A 22,427-nucleotide genomic window follows, 5' to 3' on the forward strand; every position below is an offset into this window, starting at 1 on the left:
TCAAAATGTCGGCCTGCACTTTTTCTATCGGGCCTGCGGGCCGGGCTCGCTTTGCACCCATAGATTGGGGGCATGACATAAATATGAGTGGATCTCCATATTATATATTGTATATATGTTATTCGAGCTCAAATAGAAATAAATAAATTCATCAGCAAGATCATGCTAACAACTTTCTCCCCTTTTCTTTTTAAGCAAGATTATGTTAATTGAGTCTTTTTTTGTTAAGACACTCGTACTTTTATATTACATTTTTTTTTAATATCATTCGACATTATTTTTTTATTATTAATCATTATTTCTTTCTCTTATAAATATAAACAAGTTAATTTTTGTTAATACTATTTTAGTTTTATAAAAATTGTCAAATTGTCAAATGTTCTTAAAATGACATCAAACAACTTTTTTCTTTGTTATTATTATTGTTTTAAAAAAGAAAGTTATAATACACTCAAGCTAAATAGAGTGACTGGAACTATTTATAAGATCAGATGCTATCTTGCTTCATTCAAATTTATTAAAAACAATCTTTTTTCAAGAGTCAATCTCTATTTAATAATTGTATCTTTCTTAATTTTATAAATGAATTTAAAGCAATAATAAAATTTAAGTATGTGCCTGCAGAAAAAAGAAATACATTATAAGGTGTTGCCAGCACTATTAGCAAAAATGGAATCTTTTATATAAATATAATTTTCTCTGGAGATGAAGGATGAAGTGAATATAATTTCCTTTGTAAATACTTTCTAAACTCAAATTTTTTCTACATTGAATTGAGTTATCATTCATTTTTTCCTAACTTTTCAATTCTGATAATGCTTACTAAATTATCTCATCACATTATATTCTATTTTTCATTTCACTGGATCTTAATTCTATAGTTAATTATTTTTTATCCTAAACTATAACGAGTTTTAAATGTTTCTTTTGTTTTAAATTGTGATTGTGTTAGCGTACTTAAAAAATGTATGGATGCACTATTCTCCACTCAACATAATATTTACGGTTTCTTGACTTAACATACATGTAAGATATTGAAAAAGGTATGGACTACGTTCAACATGATTTGTCGTGTATAATGTAAAAAATAGTTAACATTGTTGGACAAAAGAAGAATTTAGATTTTTTGATGAGTTTTTATGCATTATTTATCTGATGTGTCTTCAAAATACATTGATTGATCACTGATTTTTAAAATTTAAAATATAATAAAAAATTTTTTAAAGTATCCATATTGTGTATCTTTTAATACTCACTAAAGGATGACAACAAAAAATCTAATCCAATAGAGAATTTAAACTCCAAAAGAGACTATATCAATACATTTCTGAAGCAGGTGGACATAACATGATTAAAGTTTGCAAAAGTGACGAATACTAAAATCGTGTTATAATTTAGAAAAAAAATACATAATTAGCCCAAAATTTTATTTAAACATTTTTGATAAATTTGAAGTACAGATGCTTCTCTCATAAATATCCTTTGTGCAAAACAAACCGTTAGAAAGATGGCTAAAAATATTGTACATGGTTTACATTTCTGGTATACATGACTAATTTAGGAAGTAAAGTTATTGAAGGAATGGTGTTAATTAGATGAGGTGATTGATGACTTTGTGTGTGTTGTTATTGTGATATCTCGAAAAGTCAACTGGGTAAAAATGAATGGTAGAGTTTTGCATAAAAGAGAGTATACGTGTGTGGAAGAAAAACAATGCTAATGAGTTGGAGAGGAATAATGTGATTGTGAAGCAACAGAGTGGCTTGCATTTCGCAAGGCCAAAGAATCACCAAATCAAGACCTCTTCAACAGAAAATGACAGATAAATAAACAAGGGAAAAATAAAATAGCAAAGTCTAAATTTGTCTACTAGTTCCACCAACTTTGAGCCTTTGAATATCCCATCGTGCCCCCACATTCAGAGGTTTATTCGGAAACCATATATTCAGGCTTTTGATCTCTTGGTTCTTGCAACCCCTACATTCCATAGTCAAGGTATTCTCTCTGATATCCTCCTCCTTCATTACCTATGATAATATCATGTTCAAATCATAAACTAGAAGCACGTTTTGATGCATGTTGTTGACACTTGATTGGCGTTGAATGTGACGAAAATGTGTTTCAACACACACATTCTTAGGATTTCTAGTTGCATGCATGAGTAGCATCTGATCATTAAGATTTGAGATATCTGTCTCTCTTTCTTTTTCCCTTTTTTCCATGCATACCAGATATTCATCGTTTTGTCGTAGAAGCATTGGTTTTTTGAGCTTCTTGACTCGTGTTTTTTGCTGGCTATATGTTGCAGGCGTACGTCAAAGCTTCATTGTGGGTTCTTGATGTATTCTAGTACTTGACTGCCTTAGGGCCATTTTTGCTTCTGTGAGTAAGAAAAATTTATTATTCATGGCTGAAATCGTGCCTTCACCTGTTGACCAACCCGTTAAACCTGGTAAGTCTAATAATTCCTTGGATTTCATATTGCAACATCTTCTCTGCAGTTTCTTTGTCTGCATTCACTTTATTTTATGCACGCACAGTGAAATCTTCATCTACTTTAGCTAGAACGTGGGATGGTACACACCATAATAAGAAATTTGCAGGCTATATCATAGACAAACGCTTCACATTTTAGATGTTCCGTTTGCAGAAATTGGGACATGGTAGAAATGTGCATATGGCTGACTTCTTCTGTGGTTTGGTTTCCATTGCAAAAACACTTTAATGCAGAGTTCCAAACAAAAACTACTGATTAATGTTATTGGTTTACATAATTAATGTACCTGTAAAATTGTACGGATATAAACTTTGCAACAAATAATGCATCCAATGCTATACTGCTATTCATTAATTAAATGCTTGGTTGGATAACAAACAGAAAGTATTTATGGATCCAGATGTATGGTATGGGAAAAATATGTAGTTTACCTTTGCCAAGGTTGTTAATAGAAACTGGTACAACAGGAGCGGATGAAGATGTTTAGAGTGTGATTTCTTTTTTTCAATTATCTTGTTCAAACTTGTGAGTGTAAATTTTACTTTCTTGCAAGCACAGGCAGTGAAAGTGAATATTCCGACGATGAAAAGAAGAAAAGGGTAGGATCGTTCAAGAAGGTGGCCATGAGTGCCTCACTTAAGTTCAGGGGTTCCCTTACCAAGAAGGGGAGGAGGCACAGCAGGGTTATGTCTCTCGCTATCGAGGATGATCTTGATGCAGAAGAGTTGCAAGCTGTTGATGCTTTACGCCAAGCACTTGTCTTGGAAGAACTATTGCCCTCAAGACACGATGATCACCGTATGATGCTAAGGTGGCCTTGTGAAAAAGTTTTCTTGCTCATAGATTTACTTAATAGATGTAGTATCAGCAAATTACCTTTGTTGTTTACACCTTAATCGCACACTCTAATATCTATACTTAATACTTTGCTTGTACTATGATCCAGATTCTTGAGAGCAAGGAAGTTTGACATTGAGAAAACAAAACAAATGTGGGCAGATATGCTTAAATGGAGGCAGGAATTTGGTGCTGACACCATCTCAGAGGTATTATTCTGCTGAAAAGGAAACTCACTTTTCATGCTGTGATCTTTTTTTGTGTGATTTTTTGTTTATGTATCTCATCGTAGTTTTTTTGTCTTTAAGGATTTTGAATTCACTGAACAAGATGAGGTTCTAAAATACTACCCACAAGGGCATCATGGGGTTGACAAGGATGGCAGACCCGTTTACATTGAAAAACTGGGTCAGGTTGACTCTGCCAAGTTGATGCAAGTAACAACAATGGATCGTTATCTCAAGTACCACGTAAAGGAGTTTGAGAGGACCTTTGCTGTTAAGTTACCTGCTTGTTCCATTGCAGCAAAGAAGCACATCGACCAAAGCACTACTATTTTGGATGTGCAAGGAGTGGTATGTGTGAAAATTTTATGGACATGTTTCAGTTCATCAACTTCTCTGCCAAAGAATAACCAATATGAGAAAAGAACAGTAGTTACACCTTATATGATAGTCACTATAATTTATAAAGCCAATGTCCATTCCAATTATTTGCGATGCATATCATATCATATTATATCAACTGTTACTATTTTTTCAAATGGAAACAAGTTTCATACAATTGCTGACTAGCATGCTTGCTCAGGGTCTCAAGAGTTTGAACAAAGCAGCAAGAGATCTCCTCCAGAGGCTTCAGAAAATTGATGGTGACAACTACCCTGAGGTACTGGTTTATTTTATGTATATGTGCATGGAAACAGTTTCAACGTCCTTCTAAAGTTACCCTAATTGAAACTTTTCTTTTTTTTTTCTACACAGTCACTGAACCGTATGTTCATCATCAATGCTGGTTCTGGATTTAGGCTCTTGTGGAACACCGTTAAGTCATTCCTAGATCCCAAGACCACCGCAAAAATCCATGTAAAAGTTTTTAGCCTGCTGATAAATTAAAACCAAAACCAAGGAGGTTTTTAGTTAAGCAGGGACACTGAACAGATTAATGGTTTATTGTACAGGTCCTGGGTAACAAATACCAGAGCAAGTTGCTTGAAATCATCGATGCCAGGTTAAATTTATCTCCTCTCCCATTGAAGTATTTCATTCATCAAATACGTTATTTGGTATTGAGTAATGCTAACTCCTCATGATCAAATTCATTGATGTATAAAAATACCATTAAACATGTTCTTCCGTTATGTCATTGGCATTGCTCCTAAAGACTATAAATAACACCTCAGTTGTCTATTCTGTTTACCAGTGAACTTCCAGAGTTCTTGGGTGGTACTTGTACTTGTGCAGATAAAGGTGGTTGCATGCTTTCTGACAAGGGGCCATGGAATGACCCAGATATCATCAAGGTAGTTTACTGCTGAAGGATAAATTTCTTTAGTTAAGCAGCAAAGTAAAACAATAAAGTATTTGTTCTTGATGAATTAGATGATTCAAAATGGCGAGGGCAAATGCAAGAGACAAACCTTGTCAGGGATTCAGGAGAAAACAGCCACAGAAAACGGGAAAGCACATCAAAATGTAGTAAGTTTCCATCCTTTTAGCAATTTCAGACTGCAAAACTTAGTAGTGAAACTCTTCGTATTTATTTGTTAGAATATTTGATAACTTAGTATACTTTTTGGCCTATATTATCAAGGGAAACAAAGAATCATTTCCACAGACATTCAATGTTGATGTGCCATGCGCATCTCCAGAGGTAAGTTCCATTGACGAAATGTAAATCAAAATTTCTCTCTCTACTGTCATATTTTTTTTTAAGAATTGCCCTTTTAATATATAATATTGCAGATGGTAAAGCCTGTGTACAACTACGAGGGATTTGCCCCTGTGCTTGGCAAGCCAGTAAATTCATCATGGAACAAATTAATAGAGAATGACAAAGGTAATTTACATAAAAATGAATGTTCCCTTGCACTTGTAATATAATAACACATACTTGTGGCTACTTCTGCTAAAATTATGACTTTAATTTCGTAAAGGTGCAGATTGTTTTGCTAGCAAGACACCTATGGTGAATACCAATCACTTCGTTGGTGGAATCATGGCCTTCATTATGGGGATTGTGACCATGATCCGCATGACAAAGAACATGCCAAGGAAACTGAATGAAGCAGCACTGTTTAGCAATCCAGGATATTATGAGAGCACTATGATGAAAGCGGCCACCTTCTCATGCAATGATTACATGACCTTTATGAAGCGCATGGCTGAACTAGAAGAGAAAGTCACTGTCCTCAACAAGAGATCTATCATGGCACCCGAAAAGGAGGAAGTGCTGAATAATGCTCTGAACAGAGTCACCACTCTCGAACATGACTTGGATGCAACCAAAAAGGTTTACGACTTTTCCTTCCTATTTTAATGCCATGAACGTTATTTCCATTATAGTTCAACTTCGTATTTTATTCGGCTTTCTATTTCGGCTTTAGGCACTTGACGAAGCCCTTACTCGACAAGGAGAACTCCAAGCTAAAATTGACAAGAAAAGGAAGAAGAGGAAGTTGGTATGTCGTACTACCATAAATTTTTCTATAGGTTTATGTATCTACTACTTTTATTCACACACTTTTTTGGTTTTTGATTACAGTTCCGCTTCGGCTGTTTAGCTGCTTGATATCAAATAGTTTTACTGCATCAGGAAGAAGAGTTGTAAAATTGGAGGTTTTCCATTTCGACAGCTTATCAATGTTTTAATAAAACCTTGTGCCGATCCAATAAAAAGTTTGCCATTCCCAGACAATTGTGCATATGTCGGAATATTGCATATTTTTTTGACCAAAAAAAAAAATCATATTATCCAAGCTTTAATTCATTGAGAATAACAAAACGTGTTTTACCAATGTAACCCTTTGGCTCTGCATCATCTTAAAATTTCATATACAGTTGTTTTTGGAAGTATAGTGTGAATTCACATAATCATCAAATGTATGTTCTCCCTTTCTCTTTGATTGGTGCATTAACGTAAATCCTTAATCAATGTATTGACAACACTAGATTAAAACCATGACTTCATTTGAACCATATAGCTACCTATCAAAAAATAGTTTACTAACTGAATTTGTTTTGACTTGACACATCTTAGTATCTTAGTATAGGAGTGAAATCATTTCGGAACCACTAATTTAAGTTTGAATGCCAGTGTTTTAGCATTACTGAAAATACTCAGCAAAAGTATACCGCAAGAGATTGAAAAAAAGAACAGAACTTTTCAACTAACAAAGGCAAACACAGATAAAAGACTGTAACCACACACACACACAAAAAAAAAAAAGGCTCGTGTTTCACAAGCCAGCAAAGGCAGTATTGTTGATATACACACGTTGAAAGAAACAATTCTCATTATACTGAAAATCAGCAGTCAGGGTTACATCTTGTGCAAGGTTAACATTCCTTAAGAACAACCGTGACATCCTGTGCAGAATCTCTTTCTCAGTAACAAATCTCACCAGCAAAACTTCTTTTTCTGATTAAAACACAGACAATGAAGGAAAGAAAAATATAAAAAATCAGATGTATGTCAAGGTTTTAACTTTATTCAAAAAGATGCAGTTGCCAACTTACCCGAAACCTGGCTTCTTCTTGTCTGTCGATGTAAGCAAGCAGCTCTTCTTGCCTCATTAATGCGTCATGAAGAGCCTATGTAAAACTCATCAAATCCAAATGTTAGGGACCCCGGTAAGCAATCAATTAGATACTGTATTCTTCATACCCTAACCTATACTATGTCATTTTGGAATGCACAAACAAACCTCAATTACATGCAGATGTTAATTTTTTTCTATGTTGTAAATGGCATTTTTTAGTTTTAGATTGAAAAATATGAAAAAGGCATGGATAGACCTTAATGCTTTACACATGCACCCCATAAATACAGAGATCGTCGGCATGATGTCGTGATCTTCAAAAAGTCGAAAATAACACAAGCATCCTACCTTTTTAGTAGCAATTAACTCAGCTTCCAAGGCATCCACCCGGCATACAGCAGCATTCAACAACTCTTCTTTCTCGTAAGGCATCTCAGATGGTTTAGATTGGAGTGTATCAACCTTCTCTTCAAGCTCGCCCAACCTTTTCAGCATGGAGGGAAGGATATTTTCTTCTGTAGAAGGTGGATTTGAGGTCGTAGGACGAACTTCCATGTTTGTTGTATCAGTAGGTGGTTCTGAAGTACTCCTATCATCATTAGATGATAATGCAGAAATTTTCTTGGTCACAGGGTATGAAACTTGACGTAAAAGAGTTAATACGGTCAAGAAGAAGACAGACAGTGCTACCCAAATACGAGCTTGAAGTCCTTCTGGAGTTTTCTGATTGACAGGAAGAGAAGATGTTCCTGTATTGAAATTCAATTAAGTTTCTGGAGAAAATTGCATCAAACAATTCAAATCCAAAAGGCAAGTTGCACTGATTAGCAACAAAGCTAAGACTCCTAGATACAGTCTCTAGGGATTATTTAGATCCCTCTACGACTCTAACAGGCCCATCACAAACCTATTATTGACTTTCAAGTTCAGACATATTCTCCTTATATGTCAAGGATCCAATAGTTGAATATCTCAGTGCAGAGACCACAAAAACTCTAGCTTGAGAACAAATAGCAAGAAGAATGTTACACTGAAAACTAAGCTTACCAGATAAATAATTTATAGTACACAACTATACATAATATAAACACGGAATCCCAAATTCAAAGAAGAGTTAATTGAGAGTTATAGTGACAGTCTAGACACAGACACAATCACCACAAATCTAAGGTACAAATAGTAAGCCAACAACAACCCAATACAAGGAGCATAAGGCCTATCAACATACCATGATTTTAGAAGCAATTGTGCATATGGATTAATTTTTAATAAGCAAAAATGAAAGAATTCATCAAAAGTGTACATCAATAAATACCACATCATAAGTCACCAACCTTTTGAGGTGTAAGACCTTTGTAGGGTGGTTTTCTTGTTCCAACCAGCATCAACAGGTATGTCTACCATTGGAACATATTCATCGTATCCAGACAAGTTACTGGCATAGCTTGTTTTTCCTACTATTTTAGCCTGACAAAGAACACGAATGCAAACAAATTTTATATTTAGGAGAGAACACAGTGCAATCCTCTAAAAGATATTAGATAATTTGAATTTGGTACAGTTCTCACTATACCAGATTTGTATTTACTATTTCCCATAACAGTTAAAAAAAGAAAAAAATGACCATCCAATCAAAACCACTTTTGATCGGATTAATTGGATAGAATGTGAATTTAAAACCAAAATGACAGCATGGTAAAATAAGAAATCCATGGGATTAGATCAATTACTTTCCTCCCAAAGTTAATCCAATCCAATCCACAAACACTCCTAAATTAACAAGCCAGGAAACGATGCACACATCAAGACAATAGTAGCAACTTCTTTAATAAGTCAAAACTTACTTCCTCATGAACAGGGGTCAGCTTAAGGTGTGAATAACTCCTCATTGCTTTTGGAGAGGATATATCTTCGGCCTCTGACCCTGATTCAGCAGTGGATGTATCACTGCCTTTGACCTGTTAGGAAGAGGTGATAAAATTAAATATGACAGGTAATAAAATGGACATTGAAGAAAGGTATGATTACAATGGCATTGGGTTCCGTTTAAAAAAAAAAGTACCGTTGGGTATCCCGGCTTAGCATACACAATAACCTTTCTTTCATTGTTAAGAACTTTTACAACTTGTTTTGACCGCCATGCTCCACCATTGAGAACCATCTATGTAGAGTTCACATGTAATCAACTGTCAGCCTATCACAAGTGAAACTGACATAGTATACATATAACCCATCAAAAATCAACCAAGAACAGCATATAACCTTGAATATTTCAGGATTTTTCCAGGGCCCTTTATCAGATCTAAGGCAACCTCCCTGATCTGCACAGGTGCAGGTACCTCCCAGAAATTCCGGCAACTCACTTCATCATGTGCAAAGTAATATATTAGGCGTCTAAAAGGATCGTGCAAATTGTACAAGTGCAAAAACTTATGAAGTATTAATCAAGAAGAAAAAGAAAAAGAAATATAAAATTGTAACATGCAGATTATAATAAACATATAAAAAATAGAGACATCAAGTACCTGGCATCTATTACTTCTAGCAATTTGCTTTGGTACTTGTTTCCAAGAACCTAAGTAATGTTTCGAAAGAAATATCAAACAGCTTCAGAAGTCTTATAAGTCATAACATCATTAAACAGATCTGTACATAGCTGGAAAATGGCCATTTTACATACGTGAATCTTAGAAGTTGTTTTGGGATCGAGAAAAGATTTGACAGTGCTCCACAACAGCCTAAATCCAGGCCCAGCATTTATAATAAACATCTGGCAAAGGGTCTGTGTGTCATTAATAAAAGAATCATTAGTCTCTGACCATAGTATATCTTTCAGATTTCCAATAACAGATGAAATCAGCATTCCAAAAGAAAGTATAATAATTACACAAGGAACAAGATGACACACCTCAGGGTAATTGTCACCGTCAATTTTCTGCAATCGTGTAACGAGTTCCCGAGCAGACTTCGTAAAGTTCTTAAGTCCCTGTAATGTCAATTATATAACAAACATGTTGCAAGTTCTAGGCCTTTGGTTAAAAGTCAACACATAGAGGAATAATTAAAGGTAACATACGACTCCTTGAACATCTAAGATCGTTGTGCTAGAATCAATGTGCCTCTTGGCGGCAATAGTGCAAGCAGGAAACTTTACTGCAAAAGCTTTCTCAAACTCTTGAACATGGTACTTGACGTATCTATCGATAGTTGTAACTTGCATAAGTTTGTTTGGATCAACTTTTCCAAGTCTTTCAATATAAACAGGCCTTCCCTCCTTATCGATGCCATGATGGCCATGTGGATAGTACTTCACAACTTCATCCAACTCTTCGAACACAAAATCCTGACAAAAGCCCGAAACAGTATGTAAGGCGATCATTCAGCGTAATATTGTCTCAGCACCAAACACCTGCCAAAGCAGAAGCGATACACATGTGCCAAATTCCAACCACTTTTACCTGCATAATCGTGTCCGCGCCAAACTCCTTCCTCCATTGTAGCATGTCACACCACATATGTTTTGCCTTGTCAATATCGAACTTCCTCGCTTTCAGAAATCTTCAAAACGACAATTAAGAAAAGTCAGGTACAAGTTCATTTGTCCAAAATCATACAAGAAACTCAACACCAAACTAGGGTTTCATTCTTTTTTTTTTTCCAAGAACACCAGTTCTATTTGTGGTACTTTTTGCAATTGAAATTCTTGCGCTATAACGGTTTTAAAAACAAACCGCAACAGCAATTTCAACCGCACCATCAAGGTTTTCGAACTCACTGCGGCCGCATTGCAACAGCGGCCACATCAGCTGCAATTTTTCGCAGTGTCAAGGATGATGACAACCAGAAATTAAAAACCTTGAATTACCTTAACATCATATGGTAATCATCAAACGCTTCAGGGAGCAATTCGTCCATGATCAAGGATTGGCGAAAAGCGTCCACAGCTTGCAGCTCCTCGAAATCACGAACGTCCTCAATCGACACGGAGCTAACACGGCCATCGCTCTTTCTCCTGCCACTCTTCTTTCTAAGAGAGTGTTTGAATTTGGAGGACGCATTGAGCGCTTTCTTTTTGAGAGATCCAATTCTTGTCCTCCTCTCATCCTCGGAGTTCTCAAAGTCAGATCTCCTCTCCCTCTTCTCATCACTGCCCGAGAACCCCTCAAAGCCTGTCAAAACCCACAATCAAACTCAAAACGAAACAAACACACCATCCAACGTCACAGATAGGGCCAATTTTCAGGAAATTAACCAAAGAGAGACTCACAAGGCCTGGCAAAACGATCGAGGGGACCGGACATTGCGGTTGCGATGATCAATTGCGACAGAAACACATAAAGGATTGAGAAACCCTAGGAATTGTAGATAGGATTGAATTTGAAGGAGGTGGTACTCGTTTTGTGAGCGATTCCGATCAAAGGTGCGAAATGCTTTTGCGAGTGAAGTAAAAGACGATTACGATAATAAAAAATAAAAATAAAAGAAATAAATAGGAACAATAAATAAGAAGCGTTTGACGTCGGCGACAGCTAGAGAGAGGAGAAAGGAAAGGAAAGAAGGCGCGTGGGAGATGTTATAGAAAGAGGAGCTGGAGAAGGAAGGAGGCAGCATGTGGGTCCCACTTGGCTGAGTGGCGCAGCCACGTGGCGGTGGCGGGTGTGAGAAGATTCAGAGAATGAGCCAATTGGAAAGCGCCAGTGTTCATTCCCTCAGGGGAGGCATTTCGTCAAACACCTGTCTTTCAATGTGTTCTAAAAGTTACGCACAAAAACAACACATGATTTCACCTTCCATTCTTCTCCGCATCTAAATTTGTTAGATCTCATTTTTCTTTGTTAAAACCTTTCACTTTTCACTCTACCTAACTCTGTAAAGTTCTCAGGTAAAGACACTATCTTCATAATTCAAACATGTTGTCTATGTATCTTCATAATCCACTTTTTTCACAGAGGATAACTTTGACAAAATCGTTGTTATGATAATTTTCTAATTCAACTAACAAACGAATATTCGTCTGGAAAATCAAAAGTCAACGTCTCTTCTCTTGATTTATTTTAATCTTACCTCGATAATCATAACGAAGAAATATTCATGTATTTTAATATATCTTCAGACACAAATCCTCCTACATAAATTCATAGTATATTATAATTTATAAACCTAGCCACACTCATTTAGATTTGCATTATCACTCTCTTGTTTTTATCCTTAAAGTTTTTATAATTATACTTTACATTAAACTCGATAAAAGTCTAACAAGAAAACTCAATAAAAGCCACACCCCCTTTATTAATTTTGTCTGGGGTTTTTTCTTTAATAAAAAAATAAAATAAATAATCGTAAATTGCATTTATTGTACAACTTTCTTGTCTTAATCAAATTGACTTGCATACCAAAATATAAGTCATCTTGATTTTGATGCAAACTACAAACAACAACTTGACTTAAGGAAAACTTCTAAACCAAATAATTAACACGCAAACAAATTTTGCTTCTATTTATAAACAACTTGGCTTATGGCGTTTCTCACGCATCAATCATGCTCCACTACTAAATAAAAATCCTATTATGCTTTTACATATAATATATTTAGATGATTTATTCTGTAGATAATTTTGGGTCGAATTATTTTCTTTCAATCATTTTTTCAGTATAATTAATTAAAAGTTCGTGAAAAAAAATGGTGTTGTCAATATTTTGTATAGCATGTCGTAACTCCGTTTGACATATTTTAATATACGTAATTTATTTCATCATATTCACAAAGATACTGATATTTTTTGCCTCTTCACTGTGAAAAAAGGTTAAACTAAATTAATAATTTTTTTTTTTAACATTTTAACATTCTGGCCCATGAAGAGGTACACAAGTTGAAGGTGTTTGGCTTTATGTTTGTGTGACTCGAGATTTGTGACCCAATCAACTAAAAAAATTATTCTTGAGTAATAGATTCCTCTGAAACACGTTATCATCGTAATTATGATTTATAAATTCACGTGTGAATTATTTTATAAATTAGTTTCTAATATATATCATTCAGAAAGGAGGAGATTATTATTCCTTTAATTCCAATTTTATTATTTTTATTAGTAAAATGTTTCATTAACACATGTTGATTTCCTTTCCCTTACTCTTTTCCTTTTCCAATTTGTTTTAGTTCTTCACCTCAAGCTTTGTTTTATTTTTCAAAATCATATTAGAGATAATTGTTGTAATTCGCAATAATTCTTTTTAAGTAATTATTATATCAAACATTAAACTCCTGAATTTAATTTTAATATTAATTGTTGGAATAACATTTATTATTTAGTCAAAATTTATATTTAATATTCATTTTTTTCTATTTGAGGTATAAATGTTCAAATACCACAATTTAGTTGAATTTTTACACACTTTATTTTCCTCTTGAAACAATTGATAGGTGAGGATGAGCTTTTAAAAGAGCATCTTTGAGTTAAAATGATTGAAACATGAAATCTAAGTAATAAAAATGTTGCAAATTAGTATTTCTAAACTGGGTAAGGATGTTGAAACTCATAATAAACTTTAGTATTTTTATAAATGTTTTTGAAAATTTTGCATAAAAAATTGATTGCGGTGTATTTTTTCTCAATAAAGATATTCTTGCTCATATGAAAATGAAACAAAGATTTTTGTTTCTATCTTAGTTGTTTTCTTGCTTGAGTGACAAAATTGTTGTTTGAGTGGGGTTGGATCAATTGGAAATTCTACACTGATTTAAAAAAAAAAAAAAATACAACATAAATAACATTAATAACTTAATCTAAACCAACACACGTTACTAAACATATAAGGTTTTACATAACTAAAATAAATAATCCATCAAACTATACTTTTTGTCCTCTCCCATAATACTTGTCATTTTAGTTCAAATTTCAAGTTAAGAAAACTATAATTAAATCCACAAATACCTATACAATATTTGATTTTGTAAAATTCAAATCTTTGGGTTATCAATTTATAGTAAAAAGACAATTCTTACTTTGTTTTTTATGCCTTCAACAAAGTGTTTTAATATCCATAAAAACAAGAGACTAAAAATTAAAAAGATAAAAGCTTACTCAAAACTAAAATTCAATGAAATCAAAACATCCTGAAATTATCGTCTTCTAATACATGTGCTTAAATTCCTCAAAAAAGAATGTTTTGGAAAGATAAAAATATGATTTTCTTAATGTTATATGTAAATTTTATAATTTTTTAAATTGTAAATAACTAGTATTTAATAGAACATATTTTTTTTTTGTAAATCTCAATATTTTGTTATACAAAATAATAAGGGAAAGAAGAGCTAAATATTCCCAAAGTTTTTTCTTCTACTTTTTATTGAAAGGTAGTTAAAAAGTTATTCGTAAGAAAATATATATGATATATATTATCTTCTTAATTGCTTTCAATTTGGAAAAAAAAATTGCTATCCCAACCTAAGTTTGTTATTTGAGGAAAAAGGCTAACATGTGGGTATTAAAGGAATAATAAAGAAAGAAATATATTTGGGCTTTTCGTTTAACACAACACATGTTAACGGGCTTCTGTAAGTCATCTTTTAGACGGGCTATGCGTAGCTCGGAGTGGATGCATGCTCTTTCTATCTTCACCCCCACACATTTCATTCTGTACACCAAAGACGTGTGAAAAAACTTATTTACCCTTATCTTATTCCTTTTTCTCTTTATTCTTCATTCAATCAACACTCCTATTTCCCATGTCTTTTTTTTTCTACGCATTTCTTTTACCCCCTTCATCTTCTTATTTTTATTAAAAATATATTTTAGATTATATAATTCAAAATTTTATAAATTTAAAATATTAAATTTATATTTTTAAATTATGCATTTCGAAACATTTATGTATTATGTACTTTGAAACTCAAAATAAAAATCCTAAATTAAAGAATAAAATTGAAATTTTAAAATACAAGAATAAATTATGGAGTTGCTATAATGCATAGATATAATATGTGTATCAAATACGACACATATTCGATACATCGATACATTTATTTTTAAAATAATAAAATATGATACGAGATATATACGTGATATATAAATATTGAAAAGTGCACAATAATTCTTATAAACATAATAAATATGCGATTGTTATTGTGTGAATCTAAATTAAAACTATATGTACTAAAATTGTCAATATAAAAAATATAAATTATTGTCATCATAAAAATATTATTACAAAAAACAACTTTTAAATAATGATTAGTTTTAGTAACAAAAAATATGTTAGAGACTAATTTCCTAATTAAATATATGGTTGTTATTGTGTGAATCTAAATTAAAACTAAATGTACTAAAATTGTCAATATAAAAAATATAAATTATTGTCATCATGAAAGTATCATTACAAAAAACAACTCTTAAATAATGATCAGTTTTAGTAACAAAAATATATGTTAGAAACTAATTTCCTAATTAAAAACCAAGAAAGACAAGTTATTTTAGTAACCAAAACCTCGTAACCAATGTTAATGACCAATCTAGAAACCAAAAACGTCAGTCGTCAAAACCTTTATAGCTAATGTTTGTGACTAATATATAAACCAATTCATAATAGAAACTATTTTAATTATAAATTTAGAAACCAATTATATTTTTTTTAAACTATTTTAGTTGTAAAAAAATTGTATTTTTTAAATTGATACCTATATTGGTTATTATATATTAACTAATTTTAATTTTTTTTGTCTTGTCATTATTCAAATATTTAATTATAGTGTACTACGACTTCATAAATTATATATTTTCACTAATAAGTATCAATAAAGTTTCATAAAGTATGGAACATGGATACATGTCAAACAAATATACACATTAGATATGACTACATGACCCAAATTGAAGTATCGATGCATTGTTAAAATTGCAAAAAGAGAAGATCCTACAGGCATGGGTTTATTTTCACCCATTTTACTCTAAATCGCAGTGTGAGATTTTTAGTAAATTTTAACATATAATAAATTTTATTAAAATATTTAGGATAAAGTGAGAAATCTTCGTTTTGAAAACCATTGTAAACTGGGGAAATAAATTTGTTTACTGAGTACATTCATTTAGATCAAATGACCATATCAACTAACAAAAAAAATATGAATTAGTTGAAATGAAAAACATAATAACAACAAGGAATATTCATATGTTTCACTAGAAAAAAAAATAGAGAAAGTACTAAATAAAATGCTAATCAAATAATTTTTTTTTCTATTTTTAATTAAACAATAATCAACATTTGCTTAGTATAATTTAAATATTTAAAATACATTTTTTTTTAACAAATTTTTTAAAGTGAGCCAAGATGTTTGATACTTGCAGTGACATACATAATTTATTTTTATTCATTGTCTACTCTATTTATCTTTCATTTTTTTTATTAGTTTTATCTTTTCACTTCAATCAAAATGTTCAAATTATTTTCTTTACACTGGTTGTTCTTTTGACAAATGATTACTATGTACGATTTTTCTTGTATCAATGCATTATTAGTAATTCATCATTTCATTAGAGTAGTCTAATTTTTCCACTAGGACAAATGTCAATGAACAATGATGCCAAATGGGAAGGATTAAATCGAAATAAATAATAATAATTTTCGCATTATGTGATGATAAATAATTTAAAAGTATAATTAGTGACAATATTATTAGAATGAAAGGATATAATTTGCATATATATATTTGTTATTTATTACTGGAACCCACATATAAATTATAAAGATAAATATATGATCGAAAAAAATATTTTTTTAGTATTTTTTATATTTATAAAATAATCAAAAAATTATATATAAACTATATTTGTTTTGAATATTTTTTAAAATTAAATTTAAATATAATTTAATAATAAAAAACAATTTATTTTATAAATTTATTCATACATTTCCTTATATGTTATACTTTGACTATTTATTAATATGTATATAACTTTTCATTTCTTAGATATTCTGAACATAAACTTTGTATAATATAAGTGATGAATAAATTAATAATGATTGACTTAAAAAAAATAAGATATAAATTTTAGAAACATAGTTAAGTTTTTAAAAAACTTAATTTAATTTAATTTCCTAAAACCTGGTTATGAAATATAAATGACTTCCAATTTATATTATTTAAAATTACCAACAGCCCAAAAGGCACATTAATACTATATACCCTTACACATAAATTATAATACTTTATTTCAAATCATATAACAAACCGATTATTATAAAAAGAGCAAAATTTTAATATATACTTCACAAAGATGTGGTGACTCAGTCTACTGTCAAATAAAAACAAAAGCAAAAACGACGATGTGTAAGCAAGAGTTACCACCGATAGAATTGTAAGCAAGGGAACAAAGATATTAATAATACTAATACTAGGGACATTAACATTTAATGTGCAATATTCAAAAAATGTTATTAATAATTTTAAAATTTAAAATAAAAAATAGTCTAATTGGATATTAACATTAATTCTTTTTAATAAACACACAGGACAAGTAGTTAATTAATAAACATTAAACATCAATTTAATTACTTTTTATAATAAAACCCAATTAACTAAGTTATCAGTATAATACTTAATTACTTCAAATCAAATAAAACCATTCTTGCAGTAAAATTGCTCTCTTATTTATAACAAAAAGTAAAACATCAATATTTGACTATTTATTTTGTTTTGAATAAATATTTTGTATTTTTTTAAAATTATAGACAGATAGCATTTTAAGGAAGAAAAAAAATACATGTTATAATTTTCTTTTGTATTGTCTTTTTTGTTTATTATTTGTTTTATATGATGGTAATAGGTTAAAGAGAGAGCGTAAACACGAGTTATTAGTTTATAAATTTAGCTTGACTTTCTGTTGGGTTTCTACTAAAATACTCAAATAATGGAACCTACATTATGATTTATATATAAGTGTCACATGCAAAAATGAGTGAATTTTAATTATTGGATATTAAAAAAAATATTATAAAGTTTAAACAAATTAAATATAAGTTAAGTTTTGTACTGGGTAATTGGATCTGATTAAAATTCAATAATACAGGTGATCGCAGTTCCATAATAATGTAAACTTGATTTGTCATTATTTAGGTTAATAAATGTAAAGATTAGGTTTGTATTAATTTAAACTATGTGAGAAGTAGGAAGATTTACATAACTACGAGATGAATATCAAGAACTTGAAATGAATATTTGGTAGTTATTGTGAATTTTTAATTTTTTTTATATTGGTTTATATACAATTTTCAAATGCATATTATAAGTATAATTATTGAAACTGTGTTGAAATTATATTACAGATTTTTTTCTCAAAAATTAAATATGAATTTCCTGTTACATCAATTAAAATATTAACAATACAATTTTAAAAAAAGGATAGATCAATTTTATATTAAATTTTAGAAAATTCAAGACATAAGTAATAAGATATTATTGTATGCATTAAAACTTATATCTAAATATTATTTTTATATTTAACTTAACCATTTCCATATATTTAAATATTAAAAACTTATAAAACAACATTATGTTTTTTGTTTCTAACGTCATAACATATAATATTACGTTTTAAAATTATTTTTTTGCGTGTTACAATTTTATAAAATCTAGTTTTATCATGGTCAAACTATTTGAATCCTAAAATCAGTATCTTAAGTAGTTCAGTGAGAAGGTAAGAGTATTAAAATAGTTCCTACTTATTCATGCAATAAAAAAAGCAGAGTTTTGAAAGCACTGGAAGAAGATCACCATTTAATTCATTGTTTTTTCTGAGTGAGAGTCAGATCTTCTAGAACCCCAATTTAATAAAAAGTTTGAACTGTTTTCAAGAAAATAAAAAAGTTTTTTTAATACGCTTTTTATTTAAAATAAATTAAAAAATTATAGAAGAAAACTAGTTTATGTGTATAAGTTGATTCCTTTTACTTTATGACTCTTTTCAAAAAAATATTATGATTTTTTTTTTGTCTAAATAGACTTTCAGTTAGTTATAGTTTGATTAAGTTACGTGCTCTTTAAATATGCCACTGAGTTTTTTTTCTCTTTGGATGAATATTATTTTATTAAAAAATAACTAAAAATTTCAACATTTAATTATAGATCACCAGATTCTTTGCCACCAACATTAGTTAACATGAATAACAATGATATGGTTTTCTTAACACAGTAATATAGGTTTTAAATTCTTTCTTTAACTAAATTGGGAAAGAAATACTAAGCACATGTCATGTGTGCTATGATGAATTGGAGAATCTTACTATTTTCTTTTCCATTTACAAACTATCTTAATCTAATTAAGAAAATGATTTATTTTATGCAACTGTATTTTTTTTCACTTATTTAGATGAATAAAAAAATTAAGTAAATTATATAATTTTTTTTTTTAAATAATGATTCTTATACTATGTTAAAAGTAGACTTTAAATCTAAATTCCACAAAATTAATTTGTACAATAAAATTATTTATGACATTACATATATTTTTGCTATAAAAATGAATTATTTTGAAAAAAAAAAGTAAAGTTGTGACATATAACGAACGAATATCATTTTATAAAAATAGGAAAATGGGATATATTTTTTTTGTTTTCATTGATTTATTTTTATTTGTAAAAAATAGAATATTTGTGTTCTAATGAAATTTGGCTGAATAAGTTTTTGTAATGTGGTTCCCAGCTGGATTTCCACAGTGACTGTCTCAATCCACTTTTATTGATATGGCGCTGCTACGACGTCTAAATTTCACATGTAATATTCTGATTGATTATCAAATATATTTTTGTTTTTCTATATTTGGTCTCATTATTTTCAATATTTTTTATTTCATTTTTAAAAAATAGTTAATATAAATTTTTAGTTAAAAGTAAGATAGTGGTATTATTGTATATGTTATTTGAGTCAAATTGAAAATCTTAAAAAAGTAAAATAAAATTAAAACAATTATTATTGTAACAAAAAATAAAAAGTTATTAAACTGATATAGAACCACAAACAGATGTTTTTCTTTTTCATACATACACCATGACAATTATACAAAAGAAAAAGATAAAGACACCAAATTTATTTTGGCTTGTTGGTTGATTTGAAATAAAAAAAAAAGTTTCAATTTTGTTTCGACAGCTTTTTGTTCTATAAATTGGGTTGGTTCAAGTGTAGAGACTCCCCTTCCACTTTCTTCCTTCTTTCTCATAGCTAACTTTTAAGATATTTTGGCCACTCTGCATCTTTGCACCACCCTTTTTGTTAATTCTTTCTTTACGATCTTCTCAATCATTCTGCAAAAATTGATCTTCCATGTTGTGAAAACTCCGCTTTGAAGAAGGCTCTTAAATGCCCAACATCTTGTTCTTGATGTTTGAGATTGATGTATTCAATTCTGAGTGAAATCTTCTTTTCCGGGTGTATGATCAATTCCACTGTGAGACGCAGGACCCATTTAGTTCAATCCTTCTCCGTTGCCTTCCTCTACTGGCTCTACTACGTTTCATGATTTCTACCCAAAACCAACCTTTCTATTTATAGTTTCTATATTACTACAGCTAGCTACTACTATTTTTCATCAGCGTTTTTCTTTTCGTGTTTTTTAAGCGTCTGGGTCCTGGGTCCTGCGTCCTCCAATCCAAGGTTCGATTTTTCTTGTGTGTTTACTTTTTGATTCAGTTCATATGGCTTCGTCGAGTGGAACATCTTCAGGGTCGTCTCTGCTTCAGAATTCGGGTTCAGAGGAGGACCTGCAGGCGGTGATGGATGAGAGGAAGAGGAAGAGAATGATATCGAACCGCGAATCGGCGAGGCGATCCCGAATGAGGAAGCAGAAGCACTTGGATGATCTGGCATCACTGGTGACTCAGCTGAGGAGCGAGAATCACCAGATTCTGACATCGGTGAACCTCACCACCCAGAAGTACTTGGCGGTGGAGGCTGAGAACTCGGTGCTGAGAGCACAGGTGAGCGAGTTGAGCCACCGGTTAGAGTCTCTGAACGAGATCAACCACTTCTTGAACTCCACCAATGGTGTCTTTGGGCCTCCGGGCCCGTCACCAACCTCCTTCTTTGAGCCCGAGGGTAGCTCCACCTTCTTCAACAACAACCCTTTCAACATGGCATATCTCAGCCAACCGATCATGGCTTCTGCAGATATGTTGCAGTACTGATTGTGATGATGAGATGGGTTTGTTTGTGTTTAGGTTCGTGTTTGGTAGGGAGATTGTAATCGGTGGTGGCAGAGACAGTGACAGCGACAAGGAATAATGATGAATGTGTATCATATGTTAAAGTAGGTAAGCTTGTTGGTGCTGCTTCTGTGATTGGGCCCTGTGCTCTTCTCATATCAGATCTCCCTATTATTGCTGCAACTGTACTTCCCTGTGTCACACTTGTAGTGTTTATTGTAATATCACCAAATCATATAACATTGTGTTTTTATCTCATTCACTGTTTTCCATTTCACTTTAACTTTTCTCCACTGTTCTTTATGCAATCGCCTTTCACTACCTTAATCAAGAGTTTAGATTTTGTACAGCAAAAAAAGAAATGAGGTTTAAAAAAATTATACTGAAAAAGACTCGTCAATCATGTTTATGACAGAAGTTATCAGATGATAAATATCTGGGTAGTTTACATTCATGACATAACAGAAAAAGTGTAAAAACATTATAACGATACTCAATAGAAAATTACTGTTATTAACATGATTTTTTTTTTTCTTTACAATTTATGTATAGTAAAAGTTTGGTTAAGTGAGACACTAAATATGGATTACTATTCAACGATTACTGAAATGAAAGGAAAAATGTTTACATTACATTACATCGACCTGCAATAAAAAATTCAGCTTTCTCAATAGTAACAGTATTGTCGATCCCTCTCTTTAAATGTTCCATATTTTACTTTCTGTGGTGCCCCATTTGCTCGAATGCTCTGTATCATTCATTATTGTATACTAAAGTCCATGTTTTTGTTTATTTGTTGCATTGTTTTTACCTTTTCCTTCTGTGGTGCCCCTTTTACTCAAATACTGTGTTTTACCAATTTATTATTGTATATCCTGAGCTAGTGCTTTAGACTAAACCGGAGGTGGTATACAATTTTGATACTTGCACTTCAATCATAGTTTAGTGGACAAAGTTGAATTGTTTAGTATATAGTAATTAATGTTTGAACTTTGACATGATGTACGCACTCTTTCAGCCAGTGGGTCCAGGCTCAAGTTTTACTTCTCTATACTGTCATATTCTTTTCTGAGTTACTTACTTACTACTAAACCCGTTTACTTTTTGATCCCACAGATTTAGGAGTTAGGTTCATTGAGCTTTCAT

General features: G+C 31.3%; 3 protein-coding genes across 4 annotated transcripts; 2 read left to right on the forward strand and 1 right to left on the reverse strand.

Moving 5' to 3' along the window:
- The first annotated feature begins 1,742 nt into the window (after positions 1–1,742).
- LOC114162973 (phosphatidylinositol/phosphatidylcholine transfer protein SFH3-like) lies at positions 1,743–6,295 on the forward strand. Of its 2 annotated transcripts, none has more exons than XM_028046999.1 (15): positions 1,743–1,995; positions 2,309–2,452; positions 3,056–3,308; positions 3,444–3,543; positions 3,643–3,909; positions 4,142–4,219; positions 4,315–4,416; positions 4,512–4,561; positions 4,754–4,853; positions 4,933–5,028; positions 5,144–5,203; positions 5,296–5,389; positions 5,487–5,842; positions 5,937–6,011; positions 6,095–6,295. In XM_028046999.1, exons 2-15 carry the CDS (start codon positions 2,407–2,409, stop codon positions 6,119–6,121), a joined length of 1,704 nt encoding a protein of 567 aa, XP_027902800.1. In that variant the 5' UTR covers positions 1,743–1,995; positions 2,309–2,406; the 3' UTR covers positions 6,122–6,295. The 2 variants fall into 2 exon arrangements, with proteins under 2 accessions (XP_027902800.1, XP_027902801.1); XM_028047000.1 differs by having other exon boundaries at positions 5,493–5,842.
- Positions 6,296–6,693: 398 nt separating this feature from the next.
- LOC114162972 (phosphatidylinositol/phosphatidylcholine transfer protein SFH6) lies at positions 6,694–11,849 on the reverse strand. Its single transcript, XM_028046998.1, has 14 exons — positions 11,359–11,849; positions 10,957–11,260; positions 10,550–10,649; positions 10,168–10,434; positions 10,000–10,077; positions 9,772–9,873; positions 9,617–9,666; positions 9,354–9,453; positions 9,154–9,252; positions 8,936–9,049; positions 8,426–8,558; positions 7,440–7,840; positions 7,069–7,143; positions 6,694–6,970 (listed from the first exon to the last, which is right to left on the reverse strand). Exons 1-14 carry the CDS (start codon positions 11,390–11,392, stop codon positions 6,950–6,952), a joined length of 1,878 nt encoding a protein of 625 aa, XP_027902799.1. The 5' UTR covers positions 11,393–11,849; the 3' UTR covers positions 6,694–6,949.
- Positions 11,850–20,250: 8,401 nt separating this feature from the next.
- Positions 20,251–21,539, forward strand: LOC114164196 (bZIP transcription factor 11-like). The gene has a single exon (XM_028048765.1). It carries the CDS (start codon positions 20,775–20,777, stop codon positions 21,261–21,263), a length of 489 nt encoding a protein of 162 aa, XP_027904566.1. The 5' UTR covers positions 20,251–20,774; the 3' UTR covers positions 21,264–21,539.
- Positions 21,540–22,427: the final 888 nt, after the last annotated feature.

The sequence above is a fragment of the Vigna unguiculata genome, chromosome 9 (genome assembly GCF_004118075.2).
Source record: "Vigna unguiculata cultivar IT97K-499-35 chromosome 9, ASM411807v1, whole genome shotgun sequence".
Taxonomy (NCBI): domain Eukaryota; kingdom Viridiplantae; phylum Streptophyta; class Magnoliopsida; order Fabales; family Fabaceae; genus Vigna; species Vigna unguiculata.

What these genes read in the sequence shown, in the direction of transcription:
- LOC114164196 (XM_028048765.1), top strand. Translation starts at nt 20,775, where the DNA reads ATGGCTTCGTCGAGTGGAACATCTTCAGGGTCGTCTCTGCTTCAGAAT.
- LOC114162972 (XM_028046998.1), bottom strand. Translation starts at nt 11,392, where the DNA reads ATGTCCGGTCCCCTCGATCGTTTTGCCAGGCCTT. An exon ending in TCTTAGATGTTCAAGGAGTC is followed by an intron (nt 10,078 to 10,167) that starts GTATGTTACCTT and finishes TTGACATTACAG; the next exon opens with GGACTTAAGAACTTTACGAA. An exon ending in AAGAAGAAGCCAGGTTTCGG is followed by an intron (nt 6,971 to 7,068) that starts GTAAGTTGGCAA and finishes TGTTTTAATCAG; the next exon opens with AAAAAGAAGTTTTGCTGGTG.
- LOC114162973 (XM_028046999.1), top strand. Translation starts at nt 2,407, where the DNA reads ATGGCTGAAATCGTGCCTTCACCTGTTGACCAACCCGTTAAACCTG. An exon ending in ATGGTGACAACTACCCTGAG is followed by an intron (nt 4,220 to 4,314) that starts GTACTGGTTTAT and finishes TTTTCTACACAG; the next exon opens with TCACTGAACCGTATGTTCAT. An exon ending in TGCCATGCGCATCTCCAGAG is followed by an intron (nt 5,204 to 5,295) that starts GTAAGTTCCATT and finishes ATAATATTGCAG; the next exon opens with ATGGTAAAGCCTGTGTACAA.